Source organism: Salvelinus namaycush, chromosome 2 (assembly GCF_016432855.1).
Source record: "Salvelinus namaycush isolate Seneca chromosome 2, SaNama_1.0, whole genome shotgun sequence".
Taxonomy (NCBI): domain Eukaryota; kingdom Metazoa; phylum Chordata; class Actinopteri; order Salmoniformes; family Salmonidae; genus Salvelinus; species Salvelinus namaycush.
Window position 1 is genome coordinate 67,533,863 of NC_052308.1, and position 24,539 is coordinate 67,558,401.

Sequence of the window (24,539 nt, forward strand, 5' to 3'; positions counted from 1 at the left end):
GCAGGGAAAGTTCATCCGGATCAACTTTGATGTCACCGGATACATCGTCGGGGCCAACATTGAAACTTGTATCCTTCCAAACAGCTAGCTTAAATGTTCCATGCAAGCTATGATATTAATAATTTACATAAACGGACAGATTTTGATGGGGATTGTTGTATTATGCTAATTAGATTCCCGCGGGGCCGCATAAATCTACTCTAGTGGGTTAATATCTTTCTTTACTGTATAAAGGCTGCCCTTCCTTGACTGTGATGGGACAGATCTATTGGAGAAATCGAGAGCTGTTCGCCAAGCCAAAGACGAGCGCACCTTCCACATCTTCTACCAGCTGCTGTGTGGGGCGGAAGAACATCTCAGGTGTAAGTAGTCTGATATGTATCATCAGCATAACTTCAACGACGCGGACCCATATGGCCTCTGTAAAGAATAGTCACCCTCTGACATGCAGAACATTGTTTCTCTAGCCGTTGGCCTGAGGTGTCTTGAAACCCACTCAGACTCAGTGTCGTTCACTAGCTAGTATCACAATAACATCACCTGTCTGTCAAAAATGCATGTTTGCCTTTTGTTCTTTGTGACCTCGGACCAGCTATCTCGACTAGAGGTCGACCGATTATGATTTTTCAACGCCGATACCGATTATTGGAGGACAAAAAAAGCTGATACCGATTAATCGGCCGATTAAAAAAAAAAAAAATATATATATATATATATATATGTATTTATATATATATATATATATATATATATAATACACACACACACACATTTTTGTAATAATGACAATTGCAACAATACTGAATGAACAATGAACACTTTTATTTTAACTTAATATAATACATAAATAAAATCAATTTAGTCTCAAATAACATGAGAACATATGTTAAAACGAACCACGAGCTTTCATGGGTCTTCAATATTCCCAGTTAAGAAGTTTTGGGTTGTAGTGCAGAAAGCAGAGCTTGTCTGCATGGTCCCCTGTCAGTCTGCTCCTCTGCGAAACACAGACCTTATATGAAGTAGATCAAGACATTCTCTATGGAAGACATGAACGGTAAAATAATGAAGGAACCCCTTTCAAGTTCAGCCGCACGTTATTACAGGAATTATAACGCGTCGACTATTTCTCTCTAAACCATATACCTTTGACTAATCCGGAAACTATCACCTCGAAAACAAAACGTTTATTCCGTTCCGTATTTTATCTAACGGGTGGCATCCATGAGTCTAAATATTCCTGTTACATTGCACAACCTTCAATGTTATGTCATAATTACGTAAAATTCTGGCAAATTAGTTCGCAAAGAGCCAGGCGGCCCAAACTGTTGCATATACCCTGACACTGTGTGCAATGAACGCAAGAGAAATGACACAATTTCACCTGGTTAATATTGCCTGCTAACCTGGATTTCTTTTAGCTAAATATGGAGCAATGACAGTCATTGATTGATTGTTTTTCATAAGATAAGTTTAATGCTAGCTAGCAATTTACCTTAGCTTACTGCATTCGCGTAACAGGCAGGCTCCTCGTGGAGTGCAATGTAATCAGGTGTTAGAGCATTGGACTAGTTAACTGTACGGTTGCAAGATTGGATCCCCCGAGCTGACAAGGTTAAAAATCTGTCGTTCTGCCTCGTCCACGGGCGAGGCAGAGGCCGCCATTGAAAATAAGAGTGTGTTTTTATAAGACTTGCCTAGTTAAATAAAGATTAAATAAAGGTGTTAAAAAAAAACAAAAAAACGGAAAATCGGCACCCAAAAATACCGATTTCCGATTGTTATGAAAACTTGAAATCGGCCCCGATTAATCGGCCATTCCAATTAATCGGTCGACCTCTAATCTCAACGTCATTTCCCTTTCCTCTGTTGTGTAGCGGACCTGCTCCTGGAGGGCTTCAACAGCTACCGCTTCCTGTCCAACGGCAACATTACCGTCCCTGGTCAGCAGGACAAAGACAACTTCCAGGAGACCATGGAGGCCATGCACATCATGAGCTTCTCCCACGACGAGATCCTGGGTACCACCATCCTCACTCTCATCTGTCTGACTGACTGTCTGTCTGTCTGTCTCAACTTTTTAAAGCCCTTTTTTACATCAACACTTTACAGCTTTACAGTAATTATTATAACTTTACATGCTCATAACAGTTCCATGTATTGCAACAAACACAGTGTGTGCCGTTCATGGTAAGTTTATGATAACGTTCTCTGTGCTTGCAGCCATGCTGAAGGTGGTCTCCTCCGTGCTTCAGTTTGGGAACGTCGTCTTCAAGAAGGAGAGGAACTCAGACCAGGCCTCTATGCCTGAGAACACAGGTAGTTGGCAGTTGTCGCATGTATTGATGTCAAGGAAGCTCCTCACATTCTCACGTTCAGACCATATCTTTCTCTTCCTCATCTTCCTCCCAGACCTGTGCTAACCAGCCCGAGTCAGACGTCAGAACTCTTAACGATTTAACCTTCCCATCTCTCCTGGCCCTGTCACCCACCTTCAAACAACATCATTATTCAGATTTACTCCCCTACTTTACTTCGAAGAAAAAACTAACGAAAACGTTGCCTCAACTGCGTGTGTTACTGCTGCATTCCTGGCATTTAAAGAGGAGAGGGTAGCAAGTGCGTGTCAATGCCGTGGCCCAGCCAGTTATTACCAAATGTGGAAAACAGATCTAGGACAGAAGCAGATGTGTTTAGCAGGCTCTGCGCTGGCAACTCTACCCCTGGAAATGATACACATGTATCATTCTTACCTCTCCAGAAGCTCCCGCTGTGACAAATATTTAAAATTCAATCATCTCCCCAGATCCAAAGACAAATATCATAAAAGGCGCTTTGACACGTCTTAAATCAAGTCTGTGTTGTTAACCCACGGGTGTTCTAAATAGCTGTGTGTTTAACTACCCCCTACCCTGAGCTCCAGTCCGGACCTGGGTTCAAATACTATTCTAAGTTATTTCAAATACTTAAGCTGTGGTTGGTTGAGCTTGCATTTTGCAATGGAACCAATACAAAAGTCCTAAAAGTGCAAACCCCATTCTCCTGACACTCCAGACAGACTAGAGCCAATGCTCAAAGTACTTTAAATATTTCAAATAGTATTTGGATCCAGGTCTGCTCCAGGCATACCTTAGAGTTACTGGACTGGCAAGGGGAGGCAGTCACTCCCTTCAGTTCTTAGTTATTATTCTTTACCATTAACGGTCAAATGTGAGCAACTTCTGGCAGAAGGGGGAGAATGTAATTCTTAGCTACCGACCATGTGGAGCTGTGGCCTGCTGCCAGTGGTATGTATTTTCTGGTGGTCTCAAGCGGTGGTGGAAAGTCTATATGGTTTTTACTGTTTTCCAACTCACTGGCGTTTATGGGAATTGGAGGATTATAGGGTTATCCATCGGGTCTATATAATATATATATATATAATCATATCCCAATAACATTTAACTCCTCAAATGTTGCTACTTTTTTCCCTGCTACTGCTTTAAGTCTATGTAAGGGATATTTGAGTATTGTAAAGTTATTTGTGTTGTCTGTAATCAAATCTTGAGAACGAACGTTTAATGTTACTACTGTTTTCCCTTTTTTCACCCCTCCTCTATCTCCCTCCTCCTCCTCCTCCTCCTCTGCTCTACCAGCGGCCCAGAAGTTGTGCCACCTGTTGGGGCTGAACGTGATGGAGTTCACGCGGGCCATCCTGTCTCCAAGGATCAAGGTGGGACGAGACTACGTCCAGAAGGCCCAGACCAAAGAACAGGTAAAACACACACTACACCACAGAAGCTCTCCTTGCTTCACTCATCACCCCTCTATGGACTCACTGTACTGCTGACTCTGGATCAGGATAATGTTAGTACTGTGGGGTGTGTTTCCCGTCCACCTCTGTGTTAGATTTATAACAATAGAGAGGTCTATCCGTGCGACCCCAAGGCTGAGAATGGCAGACTCACTTGCCAAGTCATACCAGAGAAAGACAATCTAATAAGGAATGCATATTTCTCTCGCTCTCTCTCTCTCTTTCTCCACCTCTCCCCCACCCCTCTCTCTCTTTTTCTCTCTCTCTAGGCTGACTTTGCAGTGGAGGCTCTGGCCAAGGCCACGTACGAGCGTCTGTTCCGCTGGCTGGTCCACCGCATCAACAAGGCCCTGGACCGTACCAAACGCCAGGGGGCCTCCTTCATCGGCATCCTGGACATCGCTGGCTTTGAGATCTTCCAGGTACTTAAATGCATAGGCCTCCACAGGTACTTAAATACATGGCAAATAAGGCCTCCACAAGGTCTCTCCATCTCTTCCAGATACAGAGAAAACAGCTAGAGAAGAGAGAGGGGAGTTGGTTTGGCTTAGTTCATCCTGTCTATGGAACTGGTCATCTGAATGGTCTAAGGACGTTTTTCGTGGGAAAATGATCTGATTGACATTTTTGGGAAACAGCTGATCGTTTATCCTGTGGACCAATTGCACTTTGAACCCATTCCCTCCTCAAGGTCAATGATGGGAATCTCAGCACTTCTAAAAATGCCTCTTGGGTGTCATCCTCATTTAGTTTTATATCATTCACACCAAGGTCATTAGTTGATCTATGACTTGATAGACGATAGTTATCGTGCGAGGCTCGTTCAACAAGAGGCTCGTTCAGACATTGTTGACATGAACCTTGTCGCCGATAGAACACTCGATATCCCAAGATCACTAAATCTTGTGCTGAAATCCCAACATGTCTGTTTCCCTTCTGGTTTGTGGCAGCTGTTTATTCCCCCACTAAGAGCTTTGGCTGTAGCGTTGTAATGTTGAGCCAAAAGAACAGGAAAATAAATCACGATCCCTGGGATCAATTTAGTCATAGCAAACAAAAATCAATCAGCTGCAGTTATTGTTTTGGCTTATTGGTTAAAAAGACAAAACCCACATAGTTCAGAACAAAGACTGTAAAAAGCACTAGGTTACCGGTGCCAGTATGAGCTGAAGGCATCTCACAATCTTGGCTATGGAGAAGTGGTATTCATTGGTGTTTCATAAATGAAATAATGTAGTCTTGTTGATTTCACATATCTGAATCTCCTTACAAATCAATTTCCGCCTAGGGATGAATTAAGAAATGGTCCATCTTACTGCTTTCTTCACTTTTGAGACAAAGTTCCTTGAGTTTCTGAGTTCTGAAAAGATCAAATCAATTTGTATGCCTTTCTCCTGTAGCTGAACTCGTTTGAGCAGCTGTGCATCAACTACACCAACGAGAAGCTGCAGCAGCTGTTCAACCACACCATGTTCGTCCTGGAGCAGGAGGAGTACCAGAGGGAGGGCATCGAGTGGAGCTTCATCGACTTCGGCCTGGACCTGCAGCCCTGCATCGACCTCATCGAGAGGCCGGTCAGTATCCGTTTAGTGAGTGTATGTGTGTGTGTGTCCTGTGGTGTTGTGCTGTTGTCGATACTTGGGTCATGTTCAATGAGCAGCTAACGTTTTGAAACAGAGTGAATCGGTAAGGAACAAAGTTAACTAAAACAATTCGTTTTCCATTTTTCCCCGGCGTCCTATTGAACACGGGCCTGTTGTGTGCTGTCATCCTGCAGGCGAACCCTCCTGGTGTACTGGCTCTGTTGGATGAGGAGTGCTGGTTCCCCAAGGCCACGGACAAGACGTTCATCGACAAGCTGGTCCAGGAGCAGGGCACCCATTCCAAGTTCCAGAAGCCCAGACAGCTAAAGGACAAGGCTGACTTCTGCATCATCCACTACGCTGGCAAGGTACGGACCGGTGAGATTACACATAGGTGGTGGAGGATAGTTTAAGGGATAGTAAAAAAAAAAAAAAAAAATGTAACCCAAAGATTGGTGTAAAAATCCAGAAAACTATTGAGAGTCAAAGATTTAACATGTACACTGGGGTGGATTATAGACCGATTTTTTTCCCTCTGAGGCAGTTTTCGGGGCTATTTTTATGTATCCACTTACAAGTTACTTTGGATTACGTCATCTGCACTACTTGTAGACCCCAGAGCCTTTGGCTTGTCGTGTTCTTGGAGGAACACCAGGTCCTTTCAAGCTGCAGGACTTACTTCTAGACCTTCCAGATCTTCTGATTTCTCCGAGGTTTTCCCCTGTAGTGGTCTTGGAGGCACACCAGGTCCTTTTGGAAAGCCACTGTTATAATGTGTCCTGAGGCATGTCTGTTCCATCACTAGCCCCTATTCTGTTCCCATCAACCTCTGACTGCTGTATCACTCTAGATGCACAACTTCTCCTCTGTGGTATTCAAATTCCTCAGGAGTATCATCCTGGTTTTATGTATCAGATACGTGGGAGGAGGTTTGGCTAGTTTCTCTAGCATCCAGTCAGTGTTGCGCAGTAGAGACCCGGGCCCTTTCCAGTGCAGGCAGTCCTGCGGTACACCGTAACCACATCTGTTCAATATTATGCAGACGTCGTCTTTAAACAACACACTTTCCTGGAATGATTTGGAGTCTTATGTCATCTCTAGTGAAATGAATTTGGAACCTCAACAGTCATTTAGTTGTATATCACCACTCTCCGACAGTTCAATTCAATAAACTTTATTCATCCCGGAAGGGCAATTATTGCTTATATCTCTCACGGCCTGGATGGTTCTGACCTTCTCCCGACCTCCCCAGGTGGACTACAAGGCAGATGAGTGGCTGATGAAGAACATGGACCCCCTGAATGACAACGTGGCCACGCTGCTCAACCAGTCCACTGACAAGTTTGTGTCCGAGCTCTGGAAAGATGGTAAGTTATGTCCCCTGTCCTGTCCACATGGTTAACAGAGAAGGAATGTGTTAGCACTGGCTTGATGATTAACAGTTATGATTACTTAGATTGGTTCATTCATCATCATTTAGGCCTATTTGTTTTAGGGATTGTCAATGTACAATGTCTGCTGCTTATTTAGCTAACATAGTACGAATAGTAATCAGTCGGACTTCAGCCTACTAACTAACCTCTGTTTATGTTTTCGCCTTTTTCTGTTTTTATTTTCTCTTCTGTCAGGTGTTTTTATCCCCCTGTCTCTCTGTATCGTAGAGATACAGAACAATGTCACTAGTCTTGATGAGCCTCCAGGTAAATGTTATGACTGTAGCTGTAGAAGGTTCCATGGCTTAGCAGCGCAGCATGGCGTTGTCCATAGAGATAGATGACGTTTTATGTTATGACATGCTGATGTAGATCCATGGCTTAGCAGCGCAGCATGGCGTTGTCCATAGAGATAGATGACGTTTTATGTTATGACATGCTGATGTAGATCCATGGCTTAGCAGCGCAGCATGGCGTTGCCCATAGAGATAGATGACGTTTTATGTTATGACATGCTGATGTAGATCCATGGCTTAGCAGCGCAGCATGGTGTTGCTCATAGAGATAGATGACGTTTTATGTTATGACATGCTGATGTAGATCCATGGCTTAGCAGCGCAGCATGGTGTTGCTCATAGAGATAGATGACGTTTTATGTTATGACATGCTGATGTAGATCCATGGCTTAGCAGTGCAGCATGGTGAAGCCTACCTCCATACAGAGGCTCCCATCGCTTCTAGGCTGCATGTCATTGTTGGTCGTCTATGTCTCAGTACTAGTATAGTAGTCAATAGGCTAATGGATGGCAATACCTTTCATCAATGCTCTACTCCTGCTAGCATAAGATACTGCCTACTTAGACTGAATTTGGTCTGAAAAGCCTGTATTATTGTTTTGTTCAATTCAAATTATTTAATGATTACACCATGAAGAAAATACAACATAACAATAATACGGGCTTTTCAGACCAATTTATTCAACTTCCCGGAGAGTAGTTATGGTATAGGTACCTAATCATTTGGTCACGGGACCTACACTGCTCAAAAAAATAAAGGGAACACTTAAACAACACAATGTAACTCCAAGTCAATCACACTTCTGTGAAATCAAACTGTCCACTTAGGAAGCAACACTGATTGACAATAAATTTCACATGCTGTTGTGCAAATGGAATAGACAAAAGGTGGAAATTATAGGCAATTAGCAAGGCACCCCCAATAAAGGAGTGATTCTGCAGGTGGTGACCACAGACCACTTCTCAGTTCCTATGCTTCCTGGCTGATGTTTTGGTCACTTTTGAATGCTGGCGGTGCTTTCACTCTAGTGGTAGCATGAGACGGAGTCTACAACCCACACAAGTGGCTCAGGTAGTGCAGCTCATCCAGGATGGCACATCAATGCGAGCTGTGGCAAGAAGGTTTGCTACGTCTGTCAGCAAAGTGTCCAGAGCATGGAGGCGCTACCAGGAGACAGGCCAGTACATCAGGAGACGTGGAGGAGGCCGTAGGAGGGCAACAACCCAGCAGCAGGACCGCTACCTCCGCCTTTGAGCAGGAGGAGCACTGCCAGAGCCCTGCAAAATGACCTCCAGCAGGCCACAAATGTGCAAAATACTAAACCCTCCCCCTGACTGAAATTGAAAAAGCATGCGCCTCCCCCATTTTCCTCCGGGTAACAATAGTGTAAATTTCGACCACTTCCTTACAGTATGGTGGAAAGGTTAAGAGCACTGGTTATTCACTATTTCGAACCAAAGCCTATTCTCCTTTCTGGAATCTGTATTTTTTATTAAGGGTTGTATTCCCTTTCCAAGGCATATATTTAAGCGTAAAGGGAATTAAAGAATTGAGGCTTGACTGAGGAAAGATTAATGGCATTCATTTCCCCCTTTTATTTTTTCAAAGTAGCAGAGAATTGGAACCACATGTAGTATTTGGCATTTCTCTTGGCCCGATTCTACAGTACTATAGACGTTGATACACAGCAGGTGTGACAGTGGTACAATATCTACAGACTGAATGCAAAAAGTCTGGAACTTTGTAGGACATTCCTGGAGTGCCTGAAACCCTAGGAGCCTAATAACACAGTTGGAGGTTTGATTTTGATAAATTACCTGTATGGACTCTTGGATAAACAATTGTTAATTCATCAGCATGCCTCCTATCAAAACTGTTTTATGCAACGTGTTGTAAATATGACGCTTGTCAACACACCAGCCCAGCAATAATGACACACCAAAATAAAACAAGGCATGTTGTGAATCTGAAGTTATGGATATGATGTGGCCCTGTGTGACTGACTGTCAGATTATGCTAATATGTTGAAAAAAGCCAACGTGTACGAAAGGTCCCAGGCTGTGAAATCAATGCCTTTTGTTTCATACCAAAGAATAGGCCTTTCATTTGTAGTTATCCTAAAAGGTTGTCACTTTGAATGACTGCTGAAAGGAGTAGTGTGAGAACATAGTGCTCAAGAAGACTAGCAACCATCCCTCCCCTCATCAGCTGTACCGAGCCTGAAGAACGTTTACGAATACAGACCCTGGAACCAAGCATGTATACTGTATAGCAGTGGTTCCCAACTCCAGTCCTCCAGTACCCCCAACAACACACATCGTTGTTGTAGCCCCGGATAAAAACACCTGATTCAACTCATCGAGGGCTTGATGATTACTTGACATGTTGAATCAGTTGTGCTTGTCCGGGACTACAGTTTTAGGTGATCCTCTTGCCCTGTCCTTGCCCCATGCCCACAAATCCACAGAGGCTGCCAGTCATACCTAGTGGTCCTCATCTATCTACACCTGCAGCTGACACACATTGCTGCTGGCTGCTGCTACTCCCGGCATCCTGTGTCTGTCTGTCTGTGATTTAGCGCCCAACACCTCTCTCCAAGTCCGACCCCCCCCCCCCCCCCCCCCCCCCCCTTTTAACCCCCTTTCCTTCCCTCTCTCGCCAGTGGACCGCATTGTGGGCTTGGACCAGGTGGCGGGCATGGCGGAGACGACGTTCGGAGCCACCTACAAGACCAAGAAGGGCATGTTCCGCACGGTGGGCCAGCTCTACAAGGAGTCCCTCACCAAGCTCATGGCCACCTTGAGGAACACCAACCCCAACTTCGTCCGCTGTATTATCCCCAACCACGAGAAGAAGGTGAGTAGTATATCCTGTCATACTTTACATGTCAGTCTAACTATACCAGGCCACCTGTTCTATACTATAGCCAACAGAAGGGGTGAGACTTGAATTGATCTCTTAATTTCAGGGTTTTCTCTGAGTATATATTGCTAGGCCTTCTGTAGACACAAGGTTAATAGGTAATAGTCTTTGCTTGTACACCTGTACCAGGGTTTTGCATTATTTATTTACAACACTTCACTTTGTCTCTCTCCCATGTCAGGCTGGTAAGCTGGAGCCCCATCTGGTTCTGGACCAGCTGAGGTGTAATGGAGTTCTGGAGGGGATCCGTATCTGCAGACAGGGCTTCCCCAACCGCATCGTCTTCCAGGAGTTCAGACAGAGGTAACCACGGAAACAGGACACATAACTATTGTGCTTGTGTTCTTTGTCTTCACTGTGAGCCGACTAGACTGCCCTCACTTACAGTGATCTCTGGGCATATGCCAGTGTGTTAACTCCTAATACTTCTCTATTTATCCCAGGTACGAGATCCTGACCCCTAATGCCATCCCCAAGGGCTTCATGGACGGGAAACAGGCCTGCGAGAGGATGGTAAAGGGCTTTCAATGTTATCTATTAACTAACACAATAAGCAAAAGTGTTGAAACTCATGAAAATATGAGTTGTGTCAATGCACCACCCTGTTTAAAATGGTACCATTGACAAACAACGAAGATCTGATTTGCATGCTGACTTTCCTCATTTACTCGTATTCTCCTGTGTATTGTAACAGATCCGAGCGTTGGAACTGGACCCCAACCTGTTCCGTATCGGCCAGAGTAAGATCTTCTTCAGGACCGGAGTCCTGGCCCACCTGGAGGAGGAGAGAGACCTGAAGATCACTGACATCATCATCTACTTCCAGTCTGTCTGCCGCGGCTACCTGGCACGCAAGTGAGTCATTAGGATTAATAATTGATTCATAACTGAAATCATATTTATATAGCCAGACTTTCCAGACTTCCAGACTTCAAATCACTTTACATAGTAAGTACCATGACTCAGCAGCCCCACTGTCTGTCCGCTATCACTCAATCAAGTAAGTTTAAATGTTCACCTCATTACTGAGGCATGTTCATGCCCTTTGATTTCAATGCAACTCACAAAAATGGGGCATAAGTACAGATAAGTTATGAAGTTGCTAAAACTGTATAAAGTCACAATGATCTTGTGTGTGTTATGGTTTGGGATACAGCTGTGGCCAAGTTAAGTAGTGAAAGTAAAGCTGTATGTGATATCAGTCTCTTAATTATGCATCTCCTCAGGGCGTTTGCTAAGAAGCAGCAGCAGCTGAGTGCTCTGAAGGTCCTCCAGAGGAACTGTGCTGCCTACCTCAAGCTGCGCCACTGGCAGTGGTGGAGACTCTTCACCAAGGTGAGTGGGGGTTTTACTGGTGGAGAGTGCTGTGAGACCACATCTACACCCACTGTTAACAGGATTCACATGACCACTTCTCTACACCTTATCCTATTCCTTTCTTCCATTCCTCCCTCCCCTGACCTTGATGGGACCCTCCTCCCTTTTCCCTTCCAGGTGAAACCTCTGCTCCAGGTGACCCGGCAGGAGGAGGAGATGCAGGCCAAAGACGAGGAGCTGGTCAAGGTGAAGGAGAGACAGAGCAAGGTGGAGGGAGAGCTGGTGGATATGGAGAGGAAACACCAACAGGTGAGTTACAACCTGGAGCCCGTACCTGAACCCAATACCATGGTTCCATACCTCAATCTAGCTATTCTTCTGAAATATGCACTGCTGGAGATAAAACAACATATGAACTTACTCCAGCCATTCTGAATGTTGTTGGCTTCCATAGTTAATGCTGTGTAGTAGAAGTCCAGCCACTGGGTTTGAAGGTTGAGTAGTATACTCTTAGAAAAAAAGGGTTCCAAAAGGGTTCTGCTGTTGTCCCCATAGGAGAACCATTTTTGGTTCCAAGTAGAACTATTTTGGGTTCCATGTAGAACCCTCTGTGGAAAGGGTTCTACATGGAATTCAAAAGGGTTCTACCTGGAACCAAACAGGGTTCTTCAAAGGGTTCCCCTATGGGGACAACCAAATAACCCTTTTTGGTCCTAGATAGCACCTTTTTTATAGGCTTGAGGAGATTTGACCTTTCGACATTCTAATCGAATAACATCTAGAAAAGAAGCGTAGGTAAACGTTGCTCTCTATCCTCTGTGTCCCCCGCAGCTCCTAGAGGAGAAGAACATCCTTGCAGAGCAGTTGCAGGCGGAGACGGAGCTGTTTGCAGAGGCGGAGGAGATGAGGGCCCGCCTGGCCGCTAAGAAGCAGGAGCTGGAGGAGATACTCCACGACCTGGAGTCCAGAGTGGAGGAGGAGGAGGAGAGGAACCAGAGCATGCAGAACGAGAAGAAGAAGATGCAGTCCCACATCCAGGTCAGAGAGAGAGAGCCATATATGCACATATGGATGCAGCATGGACACCTGCGCACACACACACACACACATACACACACACACAAACACACACACACACACACACACACACCATCAGTTAATGAGTTAATGTTGGTTTAGATGGAGTTCATTCTCACTAAAACTATTGATAACTTCAGCATTGCAATACATATCCTTGTGCTGAAGATACTGAGTGTCTCTGTTGGTATGTCCACTGTCTATCCATAGGATCTAGAGGAGCAGTTAGATGAGGAGGAGGCAGCCAGGCAGAAGCTGCAGCTGGAGAAGGTGACGGCCGAGGCCAAGATCAAGAAGACGGAGGAGGACATTCTACTGCTGGAGGACCAGAACTCCAAGTTCCTCAAGGTCAGAGAAGATTGCACACTTAAGCCTCATTTACACCTTCTGCTTCCACACCGTCCGCTAAGTCCTCTCGAACAAAACCAGAAGACGTAATATCGAATGTCCCCTGCCAACACTGAACGCGGAACCCTGTGCGGATGGTAGCGGGCATTTGATTGAAGCAGAAGGCATAAATTAGGTATTAGACCTGTATAGAACCCTGAAGGGTACAGGAAATAGTAGAGATTTTTAAAATGATCTTAATCTGATACAAATTATTTATTACAAGATGCCATGAAGGGGAAGCTAAAGAACCACATGCGGCTCTGGAGCCACATGTTGCAGACCCCTGTTGTTAAACCTCTCTACCGTTTTCTACATCTCTCCTCTCCTCTCTCCACCCAACAGGAGAAGAAGTTGCTGGACGACCGTGTGGCCGAGATGACCTCCCAGCTGACGGAGGAGGAGGAGAAGGCCAAGAACCTGGGCAAGGTCAAGAACAAGCAGGAGGTGATGATGGTCGACCTGGAAGGTAAAGGCTTCACTGTGGCTCTTCCTCAATTGGTCTCCTCGATTCCTTGCTCTCTTTCTTCCTTGCTTTCTTTCTCTACCTTCATTGGAGGAGAAGGTCCACGGTCCTTCCCGTCAGGCATTCTTCTCCAAAGCCTTTTGATGATGCAAGGAATCTAGGAAAGTTGTAGAACTTACTGTAACTCCCTCAACATGGCAGACGTTCAACTGCATATAATAACATTAAGATGAGACTACAGACTAGATAAGATTAAGACTTCTCTGGTAATGTGATTCTGCGTATGCATAGGAATTACATTTCAGTTCGGACACCACAATGACTTAATGGCTTACCAAGCTGAAGAATCTGGTTACTTCTGCTTAAGTGGAATGTTCGTGTGGATACTTTTGAGTGCTGGTCCAACATCTATTTTCATCGTTTGGTTGACTCTGCTGCCCTTCCACCTTGTGTGTGTCTGTCTGCGTACGTGTGTTTGTGTGTGTGTGTGTGTGTGTCAACAGAGCGCCTGAAGAAGGAGGAGAAGAGTCGCCAGGAGCTGGAGAAGGCCAAGAGGAAGTTAGACGCTGAGACCACGGACCTCCAGGACCAGATAGCTGAGCTGCAGGCCCAGATAGAGGAGCTCAAGATCCAGCTGGCCAAGAAGGAGGAGGAGCTACAGGCCGCTCTGTCCAGGTGAGATACTCCCCCTCCAGCCCCAAAATGGATTCTCAATAACATTCATGGGTTGTGTTCAGTTTGCACCATACAAGAGAAAATGTTTTGAAACGGTGAATGAAATGGAGGATGCACTATGTGAACGCTACCTGGATCAATAAGGGGAATAGATGATGACTAGATGAGCTTTGCCCACCATGCAGGCCTGCACCGCGCATGTTGCCTGTTCCTATGGCAACCGGCCCAACCTGCCCGGCCACTACTGTGGTCCAGTAAACCATACCGGCTAGATGTGCACCCACACATACTCCCACTTCCATCGCCTGTCCCCATAGCAACAGTCCACTCTACAGGGCCCAAGCAGTTGAGACCCCGCGGGCACACACACGCATTAAAAAATACCACAGTTTACTATAGAATACTACAGTACTTACTATAGAATCCTGTAGTATACTGTAGAATACTATAGTACACACTATAGAATCCCTCGATCGTGTGTAGAACTTAGTATAGAATGTTGTAGTATAGTAAATACTACAGTATGCTACAGACCACAAAAACACGACAGTAATGACTATAGTATATACACAGATTTGCAGGTGTTATAGCAGTAACGCAATGCTTACGTTACTAGTTCCAACAGTGCAGTAGATTGTAAATACTACAGTACACTACAGTAAAGTCCGCAAAAACACTACAGTGAATACAATATTATTTAACCACAGTATACTATAGTATTTTTTCATGTGAGCCCATACCCTCATGTTGGCTTTGAACTAAATATGTAAAAGCAGCCACACAGTCCAGCTGCTTAGTTGTTCAGTGGCATCGGTTCACTCTAAACTTAACTAATGCCTTCCTTAGTGCAGTGCGTGCTGGTATGCTGGCTATCACCCTCACTAGAGACATAATATACACGCACACTCCGAGGCAGATTGATAGAGATTGATGATGTGCCCCATCCAAGTCTCTCACTGCATTTCCCAACGGAAAGGAAAAGGAATCTCAGCTTGGGCATGGCAGCCATGACGGATCGTCTCACACCTCAGAGGGAATTGGTCACGGAATCTGTTTGTACTTCACAGACGTTTATTTTTAATAGCTTCTGAACAGGACTGCTGGATTCAAGGAAAACATTACCGGGTATGGCTTGAAAAAGACCTGTCTCTTGGAAGAAGGAGAAAATGTCAACTTGCATCCAAGTATTACCTCAATTTAGCTTGATTGTTCATTTAACATTCTTTGTAATCCGAAGCCAATTCAGACCTAATTTAGTGGAAAATATTCATGAGCAACACATTTGGTGTCACGTTCAATTACGTCCCTTTTGATTAGGGAAACTGAGACCACATACTAATGAGCTCCTCCTCTGGCTGCAACAGAGGTCATTGGCATGAAGGTGAAGTCCAATCATTTAGATGTGGCGAATTCAGGTGGTGACTGTAGCGAATTCAGGTGTAGACAGTGGCGAATTCAGGTGTAAACTGTAGGCCAATGGAAACAGTATCCCCTAAATGACCTTCTGAAATCATCACTTGGTCATAGGCTAGTTGATTAAACCGTTACTTAGGCTACAGTATTCCAGTTGGAATTTTATGACTGTTTATAATTGTAGGGCTATTGAATTACCATAGTCTGGACAGTTGCTATTTGACTATAATGTCTCATTAGTAGCTATATTGTTATCCATGGCTTCATCAGTGTAATACCTAATTGGACATGGAGTCATTATTTGGTCCTGGCAAAGGGACAGGCCTCTTCAGAAGCTCTGACGCAGGAATGTCTAAGGAATGCAGGCAGGGCTCAGGAGTCAAATCAAAGTGTATTGGTCGCGTACACAGATTAGCAGGTGTTATAGCAGGTGCAGTGAAATGCTTATGTTACTAGCTCCAACAGTGTAGTAGAATGTCTCTCAAACACAATACACATACACAAATAATGAAAAATCAAATCAAGAAATGACAGAACGAGTCCAATTAACAATCCAGGGGTAGATATATTAGAGTGAGTATATGTCAGAATCCATAATAATAATACTAATAGTAGTTTAATCTAGCCTGACTGCCAGCAACAACACATATTCAATCTCATTATGGCCCCGCCCGCAATGGCATTTCTACTGACAGAGAAAGGCACAGACAGACACGGTCAAGAAACTCACTGCTCAGACACACACACACACAAACACACACACGGCAGGCTGACTAACACACACTGGTCCTCATGAGCTCACTCGCTGTAAGGTCGATCACACTGCCACCCTGTGTTCACTGGGATTTTGTCACCACGCTGCAGTCTCACTTGCTAGGGCCTGTATGATTTTGAAATGATCAGCCATTTTGGGGGATTTAGAGAATGTGCAGTGATTTCATGTAGCAGTTTTGTGTACCATGGTTTTACCCAAAATGATCCTAACATTTGGACATCTCTGGTACTATAAAAGCACTGCTCAGATGAACGCCCCACAACATGATTTCTCACCTCTTCATTGAAATGGAATGTATCCTGGCATTAGCTAGCTAATCTAATGATTTCTATGTTGTTGTTTGGAATTGATTTTGGAATTGATTGTTTTTGTGTGTGTGTGTGTACCAGGAGTGATGAAGAGGTGGCCCAGAAGAACAACGCTCTGAAAGCTGTGCGGGAGCTGCAGGCCCAGCTGTCAGAGCTGCAGGAGGACCTGGAGTCAGAGAAGGTGTCCAGGAACAAGGCAGAGAAAGTCAAGAGGGACCTCAGTGAGGAGCTGGAGGCTCTGAAGACTGAGCTGGAGGACACTCTGGATACCACCGCTGCCCAGCAGGAGCTCAGGTACTGGGACACTGCTTGTCAGATGTACTGCTCTCTGCTGCAGTGATACGCTTATATGTTTACTGTAGTCCCAATATGTTTATTCGGTGCTTCTAGAAATGGATAAAGAACCGGTGTAGGGTCGCACTGAAAAAGTGGCACTGTCATAGTTTGGCAAAGTACCTGCGTGTGTATCTGCATGAGGGCTATGGAGAGACACACACATCTTTTATGGGTCTATCTTCCTTCCTAACCCCTCTCTCCTCTCCTTTCTCTCCTCTCAGGACCAAGCGAGAGCAGGAGGTGGCTGAGCTGAAGAAGGCCATCGACGAGGAGACCAAGAACCACGAGTCTCAGGTCCAGGAGATGAGACAGAGACACTCCACCGCCCTGGAGGAGCTGTCTGAGAATTTGGAGCAGGCCAAGAGGGTGGGTCTATAATCAGAGACAATGCACCTGTCAATCATCTAGTAACATATCTCATTACATGTTTAGCAGGCCTAGAGGCTAGGTCCACCATCAGACATGACACCTGCCAACCATAACGTTGTTATACAGTAGTAACACCACATGTTTAGCAGGTCAAGAGGGTGGATCTCCTCCAATGATGTATATAAACCATTGATTGCTGATGATATGTATTGGCCATTGAGAGGCTTTGAAGCCACCGGTCGGCCATATTGACACTCCCCAGTAGGAGAAGTCCTCCATAGGAATGAATGGAATTCTACAGTATTTAAATGAAATGTTTCAAGGACATAATGACATGTATTTAAGTATGTTGTCATGGGGACAGTAACATTAGTAATCTCTAAAAAAGTATACAGTGTTTATATATTTTATTTTCATTTAAAAAATGTATATTTAGCTCACAATAAAATGTAAACGTATGCATTAAGGTGTTTCTAATAGAGTATACGTGGCAAAAACGAATGTAGACATTAATAAATGCATTTCTATGGCTTCCAAACTATTTTTTTACACTCCCTAGATGGAGGCACGGTGGCTTCAACACAGCACCCCCTGTCAGTCATCTAATGTATATATACATCATTGGTCGCCACCTGAGAAAATAGACCTGTCAACATAACGTCATCTCATACAGTAGTAACACTATGCTATCACTTCTTTGCTAACCCAGCCAAGAGGACGGGCCTACCCAACATACCCTCTGTAAAATTCTCTCATCTCCCCAATGTATACCACAACCCCTCTCACCCTTCTTTCCGCTGCAGTTCAAGTCCAACCTGGAGAAGAACAAGTGTACCCTGGAGAGTGACAACAAGGAGCTGGTGAGCGAGGTGAAGGGGCTTCAGCAGGCCAAGACAGAGTCAGAACAAAAGAGGAAGAAGATGGATGCTCAGCTGCAGGAGTTCATGGCCCGAGCCACCGAGGGAGAGAGGGCTAAAGTAGAACTGGCCGACCGCACACACAAACTACAGGTTAGAGGCCAAGTCAACGGACCACGCTGTCTGTCTGTCGTCATCACTATGTGTTGAAGTCAATTGGTTTCTCAAAATGGGAGGGAATATGTTTTCATGTGAATATGAAGAGATATTTATAGACCTTTGTCTGTAGACGGAGCTGGACACTCTCTCCGCCCTGCTGGAGGACGCTGAGAAGAAGGGAATCAAGCTGGCCAAGGATTCAGCCGGCCTGGAGAGTGCGTTACAGGACACACAGGTGAGCAGAGACTCCTTATACGTCATTACATGCTCTAATAGTTGAAATCGAAGTTGGAGGTATTGTAATATGCTATGGAAGCAAATGTCCTTTGATGACGCTTCATTATTGGAGACACTTGTAGCTAATGCCAATCTGCTGTAAAAACAACTTCATATCACTGTCTCCATCCAACGAGTCTCATTGTAAGTGATGTTTAACTACTGTTGGGTCTTTGCGTCTTTTGTGTGTGTGCGTGTGTGCGTGCGTGTGTGTAGGAGCTGCTCCAGGAGGAGACTCGTCAGAAGCTGAACCTGAGCTCTCGTATCCGTCAGCTGGAGGAGGACAAGAGCACCCTGCAGGAGCAGCAGGAGGAGGACGAGGAGGCCCGCAGGAACCTGGAGAAACAACTGGCCACGCTGCAGGCTCAGGTATGGACCCCACTGATTTTCTTAATGTTTCACTGCCAATAGGACAGGGTTTCCAGCTGTGAACACCCACCATTGATATTTACTACAGGTTGTGGTAGATAGATTCCTTACTCACAAAATAGGTATTGGGTATAAGTTGAATACAGTGTTGGGGAGAAGTAAACTACATGTAGTTCTACTAGTAATTTAACTACATTTTGCAGTAGCTTGGTGGTAGTTGAACTAAATTCAAATCTAGGTAGTGTTGTCAGTAGTTAGGCAATAAATGTTTTTATTTTTCAGCATCAGACCTGCCTAATTCTCTCATGGAACATTGTTTTTGTTTAATAGGCTAAATAACACATTCTGTTAACATATGACCCCAAAGTGATCTATTCTTGCAATTTGTAGTCTACGACATTTCAGATTTACATATCATTTTTCATGAAGTAGTTTGGATGTAGTTGTCATGGAAATTACCACCAGGGACACCTGAAGTCAATTTTAAATTAAACATTCTTTATTAACAGCAAGCTGGATAGGTCACAGTCAAACTAAAGTACCGGTCTGAAGTGAGCTCTGTCGGGGCAGTCCCGTTAGATCTCTTATATACAGCTTACACAGACAAGTTATATTTGCATGATTTAGCTTATTCATTATTCATAATCATTCATCATTAACGTTTAGTTTATGCATGTAACAGACCAATACCTCATGAGGCTTCTTCTCTCCAAGCTGAGACCTTAACTGAGATATTCCTTTCCGTTCTCAAAATAATGTTCTGGGCGTACTGCCAAATTGCAGATACTGATAGTGAGGGTTCCTCCCGGGCACGATCAGTCACTTGCATGAACCTAGTCGAATTGGTTATTAGAAAAGCACAAACATAAAATGTTCCTTCACACATTGAACTACTTTTTTAAAGTCACTTTAGTTAAGAAAACTGATATTTTTCTTAAGGGTAGCTTTAGTGTAGTTTAACTTATTTCACTGTGAAGTAATTGGTATCTTGGTAAAATATATTTTCATAGTAGCTTCCCCAACACTAAGATGATGTGATGTGGTTTTTCAAAAAAGACCACTGTCATTTTCTGTATATCAAATGCTCACTCACAAAGCTGTGAACATTATTTCCTCATGTAAGAACCACAGGGGAAAAAAACAAAAAACATTGTCTTCTCTACCTAGCTGTTTGAGTCTAGGAAGAAGCTGGATGAGGACGTGGGGACCCTGGAGTCTCTGGAGGAGGTGAAGAGGAAGCTGCAGAAGGACATGGAGCTGACCAGCCAGCGGCTGGAGGAGAAAGCCTCCGCCTTCGACAAGATGGAGAAGACCAAGACCCGCCTGCAGCAGGAGCTGGACGACCTCATGGTGGACCTGGACCACCAGAGGACCATCGTCTCCAACCTGGAGAAGAAGCAGAAGAAGTTCGACCAGGTATCGTATCATCTCCATTTGTCTCTATCCTTTCCTCTATCTCGCTTCCTTTTCTTCCTCCTCTCACCTTTGCTTATCTCCTTCTCCCCTCTCTGCAAAATAAAAGTAGACCTGCCATTATTGAAGAAATGGCTGAGTTTTTGGGATTTCTTGATTCCAATGAGTGCCTTCGTTAACATAACTTACCAGTAAGACATTACTTGCCATCCTTCTTCATCACTATCTTCTCCCTCTATGTTAGCTCCTGGCTGAAGAGAAGACCATCTCTGCCCGCTATGCTGAGGAGCGTGACAAGGCCGAGGCTGAGGCCAGGGAGAAGGAGACCAAGGCTCTGTCTATGGCCCGGGCTCTGGACGAGGCCCTGGAGGCCAAGGAGGAGTTTGAGAGGCTCAACAAGCAGCTGAGGACTGAGATGGAGGACCTGATGAGCTCCAAGGACGACGTGGGCAAGAGCGTACGTAGTTTAAACTCCCCGTACAGAAGCTGAAGGTTCTCAAATACCTTATACAACCCAGTCCTAAGCCTTGACTTGGCTAGGCTCATCCAATGAGGATTGATAGAACCAAAATGTACAGGTTTTGGGATGTTTCTTCCAATATGGCCACCAATCCACCCACCACAGAATGAGTGAGAATACCTGTGTTACAGGAGCTGGTGGTGGTTCCTAAACATTGTTGGAGACCTTACACACATGAAGCCTTCTGTAAATTACTTAATTTTGAAAGAACGCTGTCCACCCACCTTAGAATGTTGCTTTGAGTGAAAATTTGTTTGACTAATCCTATGGGATGGCTTCCTTATGACAGTTTTCGACCCAGAAAAGAGATGTTCCTGCTAACAGTCTCTCTACGTCCCCCTGTGTGTAGGTCCATGAGCTGGAGAAGTCGAAGCGCACCCTGGAGCAGCAGGTGGAGGAGATGAGGACCCAGCTGGAGGAGCTGGAGGACGAGCTGCAGGCCACGGAGGACGGCAAGCTGCGTCTGGAGGTCAACATGCAGGCCATGAAGGCCCAGTTCGACAGGGACCTGCAGGCCAGAGACGAACAGAACGAGGAGAAGAAGAGGACGCTGGTCAAACAGGTAGAGAGACGAGCAAAGATGACCCTTTTTGGGGAGTAACATTCAGACCTCTAATAGAAACTCAGGTAATTTAGCTAGGCCAACAGTTGGGAGAAAATAATCACCATATTATTATATGGTCAAAAACTTTAACTTATGGACTCATTATGTACTTTCCATCCATCTTCACCCTAACCGTTATTGCATCCGAGCAAGCTAGAACCCAAACTTCACTAGGTTTCATCACTTACTTGGCGTTTTCAACCCTCTCTGTAATATCTTGTTGTCTGACCCCTTCCCCAGGTTCGTGAGATGGAGGCAGAGCTGGAGGATGAGAGGAAGCAGAGAGCCCTGGCTGTGGCAGCTAAGAAGAAGCTGGAGATGGACCTCAAGGACCTGGAGGGGCAAATAGAAGCATCCAACAAGGCCAGAGATGAAGCCATCAAACAGCTCAGAAAACTACAGGTGAGACTTCATACAGGATTTGTGTTGCTTGTTCATTCTCAAGTTGTGTTGATCTATTATGTAGATTATAAATATTGAATCTTCCAACCAGGAATTCTGGGAATATTGGGATAGTTAGCAGAATTTTGCAACCATACAATGTCAATATTTTTTGCCTGATTAATTAGGAACTCCTAGTTGTCTGATCTCTGATAATCAGCAATATTATTTCTTACACCTGTATCCTTTTATCAATAAAATGGACTGGTAGCCTCTGCAGGTATGGTATATGTGCCTGTCTGTCCACTGTGTAGTCAGCTTTAATGTAGCCTAGATTAGAATATGTCCAGGACTCCCAACGTCTGTATTTAGATGACATCCCTGATGCTGTAAACTCTAGTTGTCCAAGTTGGTCTGGTCTCATTTGTAGCTTCCCCACTGGCCTTACACTATTATATTCAGTATAGCTACAGGGTTGGGGTCGGTTCTATTTCAATTCGGGAAGTAAAACTGAATTTGTAACATTTTCTCATAGGCTGCATTTACACAGGCAGCCCAATTATGGGCAACAGATTGATCTGATTGGTTAAAAGACCAATTAGTGGCAAACAATATCAGAATTGGGCTGCCTGTGTAAATGCTGCCATAGAGGAGTATTGAAGAAAATCTCATTTGAAATGGAGTTGACCCCTAACCCTGTACAGTTGCCCCAGAACGTTGGTCTCACTCTTTGCCTTGCTGCTGCCCCCTGCAGGCCCAGATGAAGGACTACCAGAGGGAGCTGGAGGAGGCCAGAGCATCCCGTGATGAGATCTTTGCACAGTCTAAAGAGAACGAGAAGAAACTAAAGGGCCTGGAAGCTGAGATCCTACAGCTGCAGGAGGACCTGGCGGCTTCAGAGAGGGCCCGTAGACACGCTGAGCAGGAGAGAGACGAGCTGGCCGACGAGATCTCAAATAGCGCCTCTGGAAAGTGAGTAGCTACATTTTCCTGATTAATGATCAAATTCAAGCATGATATTTTCCAGATTTAATGGTGCAATATGCAGAAATCGCTGGTTGCTAAAATTGTAATAGTTCACCTAATTTTAGGTTCTGTGACAAAACAAGCAATGTATCGTGTGTAGAGAATCATTGTACCATCTAAACCGCTATGAAATATATTTTCAATAACCCAAAATCTTGTATTTTCAGATGTTTGAAGCTGGTGTACAAAACTGAAAGTAAAAGACGCTTGCTTTCAGTGAGAATGACAGATCTATAACTCACATTTCTATCTGAATTTGATCAGTCACCCAAAAAGTTACATACTCCAGCTTTAAGTGGACCAGCAGCCTTCCCCCCCTGATTTCTATACTGTGTTCTGTACCAACCACATCACGGAATCATTCACTTGTTTGTGTCAGGTCGGCCCTGCTAGATGAGAAGAGGAGGCTGGAAGCCCGCATCTCGCAGCTGGAGGAGGAACTAGAGGAGGAACAGAGCAACATGGAGCTGCTCAACGACCGCTTCCGCAAGACCACAATGCAGGTACAGTACAACTCTCACATTGTCAAACACGTACACACAGCTCATGAAGGTACAGAACATGTAAAACTCTCTTTAAACCGGCATTGTCTCTTGACGTTTTAAGGAGGAGATCGGACAAGAGGAAAGTACTTTTGAGATTCATTCATACCTAGAGACGATTCCTGGACCATAGAATGTAGTCTCTTTATGGCCTGGAGAGTAGTCTATAATGAACTGCGCTAACAAGTATCACACCAGACTACTTCCTGGGACCCACAACTAACGGCTTTATATAGAGATGGACAAAGAGTGACCCTCTCTCCCTTTATCCCCATTTCTCTCCCAAGGTGGACATCCTGAACACGGAGCTGGCTGGGGAGCGCAGTGCGGCCCAGAAGAGTGAGAACGCCCGTCAAGGAATGGAGAGGCAGAACAAGGAGCTGAAAGCCAAGCTGGGAGAGCTGGAGGGGGCAGTCAAGTCCAAGTTCAAGGCTGCCATCACCGCCCTGGAGGCCAAGATACTGCAGCTGGAGGAGCAGCTGGAGCAGGAGGCCAAGTAAGAAGCCTTCTATATACTGTACTAAGTAGACGTCATAATGGGGGTCAGAGTTTAAAGATGGGAGGTTACCTAGAATTAAATGAGGGCTTGAATAGGTGGACTCCAGCTCATACACTCAATGTAATGATTTACCCATACTCAATAGACCGCTAGAGGTAGGAGTTTCCCCTAACCACAGATCTATTTTCAGATTACAAACTACTCAAAATCTGGACCTTTAAAGGCCCAGTGCAGTCAAAAATGTGATGAGTGGGGAGGGGAAAACGAAAAAAGAATTTCAGTGTTATTCCAACCTCCAGGTGTGGAAATATATATACACAGCACAGGAAAAGATTACAAACTACTCAAAATCTGGACCTTTAAAGGCCCAGTGCAGTCAAAAAATGTGATTTACCTGTGCTGTGTATATATATTTCCACACCTGGAGGTTGGAATAACACTGTGAAATTGTGAAAATTATGATAATGTCCTTTTAGTATAAAGACAGGCTGAAAGTTTCAGCCTGTTTTGGTGGGATGGAGTTTTTGTCTGCCTGGTGTCGTCACAATATGGTAAATTAGTTAATAGACCAATAAGAAAGAGTTCCAAACTTTTCTGCCAATAACAGCAATTTTTTAGTTTCCCCCTTCCCACTCCCTGACAGTCCTAGCACAATTCTTGCGTGATAAATTGCTCTTTGCTAAGAATCTATTTTTGTGTCTTTTTGACCATTTTAATTGAAAACAATCACAGTAAGGTACTT

General features: G+C 44.6%; 1 protein-coding gene across 2 annotated transcripts in view; it reads left to right on the forward strand.

Annotated features, from left to right (window-relative positions):
• Positions 1-24,539, forward strand: part of LOC120066681 (myosin-10-like) — an 82,446-nt gene that overhangs the window by 51,017 nt on the left and 6,890 nt on the right. For both annotated transcript variants that reach the window (XM_039018126.1, XM_039018134.1), the window contains 31 exons: positions 5-68; positions 264-362; positions 1,878-2,021; positions 2,224-2,319; positions 3,636-3,754; positions 4,063-4,215; positions 5,194-5,367; positions 5,571-5,744; positions 6,629-6,743; positions 9,769-9,962; positions 10,210-10,331; positions 10,472-10,541; positions 10,723-10,883; positions 11,255-11,363; positions 11,523-11,654; positions 12,177-12,383; positions 12,633-12,770; positions 13,155-13,278; positions 13,779-13,950; positions 16,528-16,740; positions 17,004-17,148; positions 17,955-18,161; positions 18,298-18,402; positions 18,660-18,812; positions 19,980-20,228; positions 20,470-20,682; positions 21,095-21,307; positions 21,590-21,751; positions 22,485-22,702; positions 23,136-23,259; positions 23,586-23,794. In XM_039018126.1, coding sequence (XP_038874054.1) covers positions 5-68; positions 264-362; positions 1,878-2,021; positions 2,224-2,319; positions 3,636-3,754; positions 4,063-4,215; positions 5,194-5,367; positions 5,571-5,744; positions 6,629-6,743; positions 9,769-9,962; positions 10,210-10,331; positions 10,472-10,541; positions 10,723-10,883; positions 11,255-11,363; positions 11,523-11,654; positions 12,177-12,383; positions 12,633-12,770; positions 13,155-13,278; positions 13,779-13,950; positions 16,528-16,740; positions 17,004-17,148; positions 17,955-18,161; positions 18,298-18,402; positions 18,660-18,812; positions 19,980-20,228; positions 20,470-20,682; positions 21,095-21,307; positions 21,590-21,751; positions 22,485-22,702; positions 23,136-23,259; positions 23,586-23,794 — 4,778 coding nt within the window. The remainder of the gene's footprint in view (positions 1-4; positions 69-263; positions 363-1,877; positions 2,022-2,223; positions 2,320-3,635; positions 3,755-4,062; positions 4,216-5,193; positions 5,368-5,570; positions 5,745-6,628; positions 6,744-9,768; positions 9,963-10,209; positions 10,332-10,471; positions 10,542-10,722; positions 10,884-11,254; positions 11,364-11,522; positions 11,655-12,176; positions 12,384-12,632; positions 12,771-13,154; positions 13,279-13,778; positions 13,951-16,527; positions 16,741-17,003; positions 17,149-17,954; positions 18,162-18,297; positions 18,403-18,659; positions 18,813-19,979; positions 20,229-20,469; positions 20,683-21,094; positions 21,308-21,589; positions 21,752-22,484; positions 22,703-23,135; positions 23,260-23,585; positions 23,795-24,539) is intronic.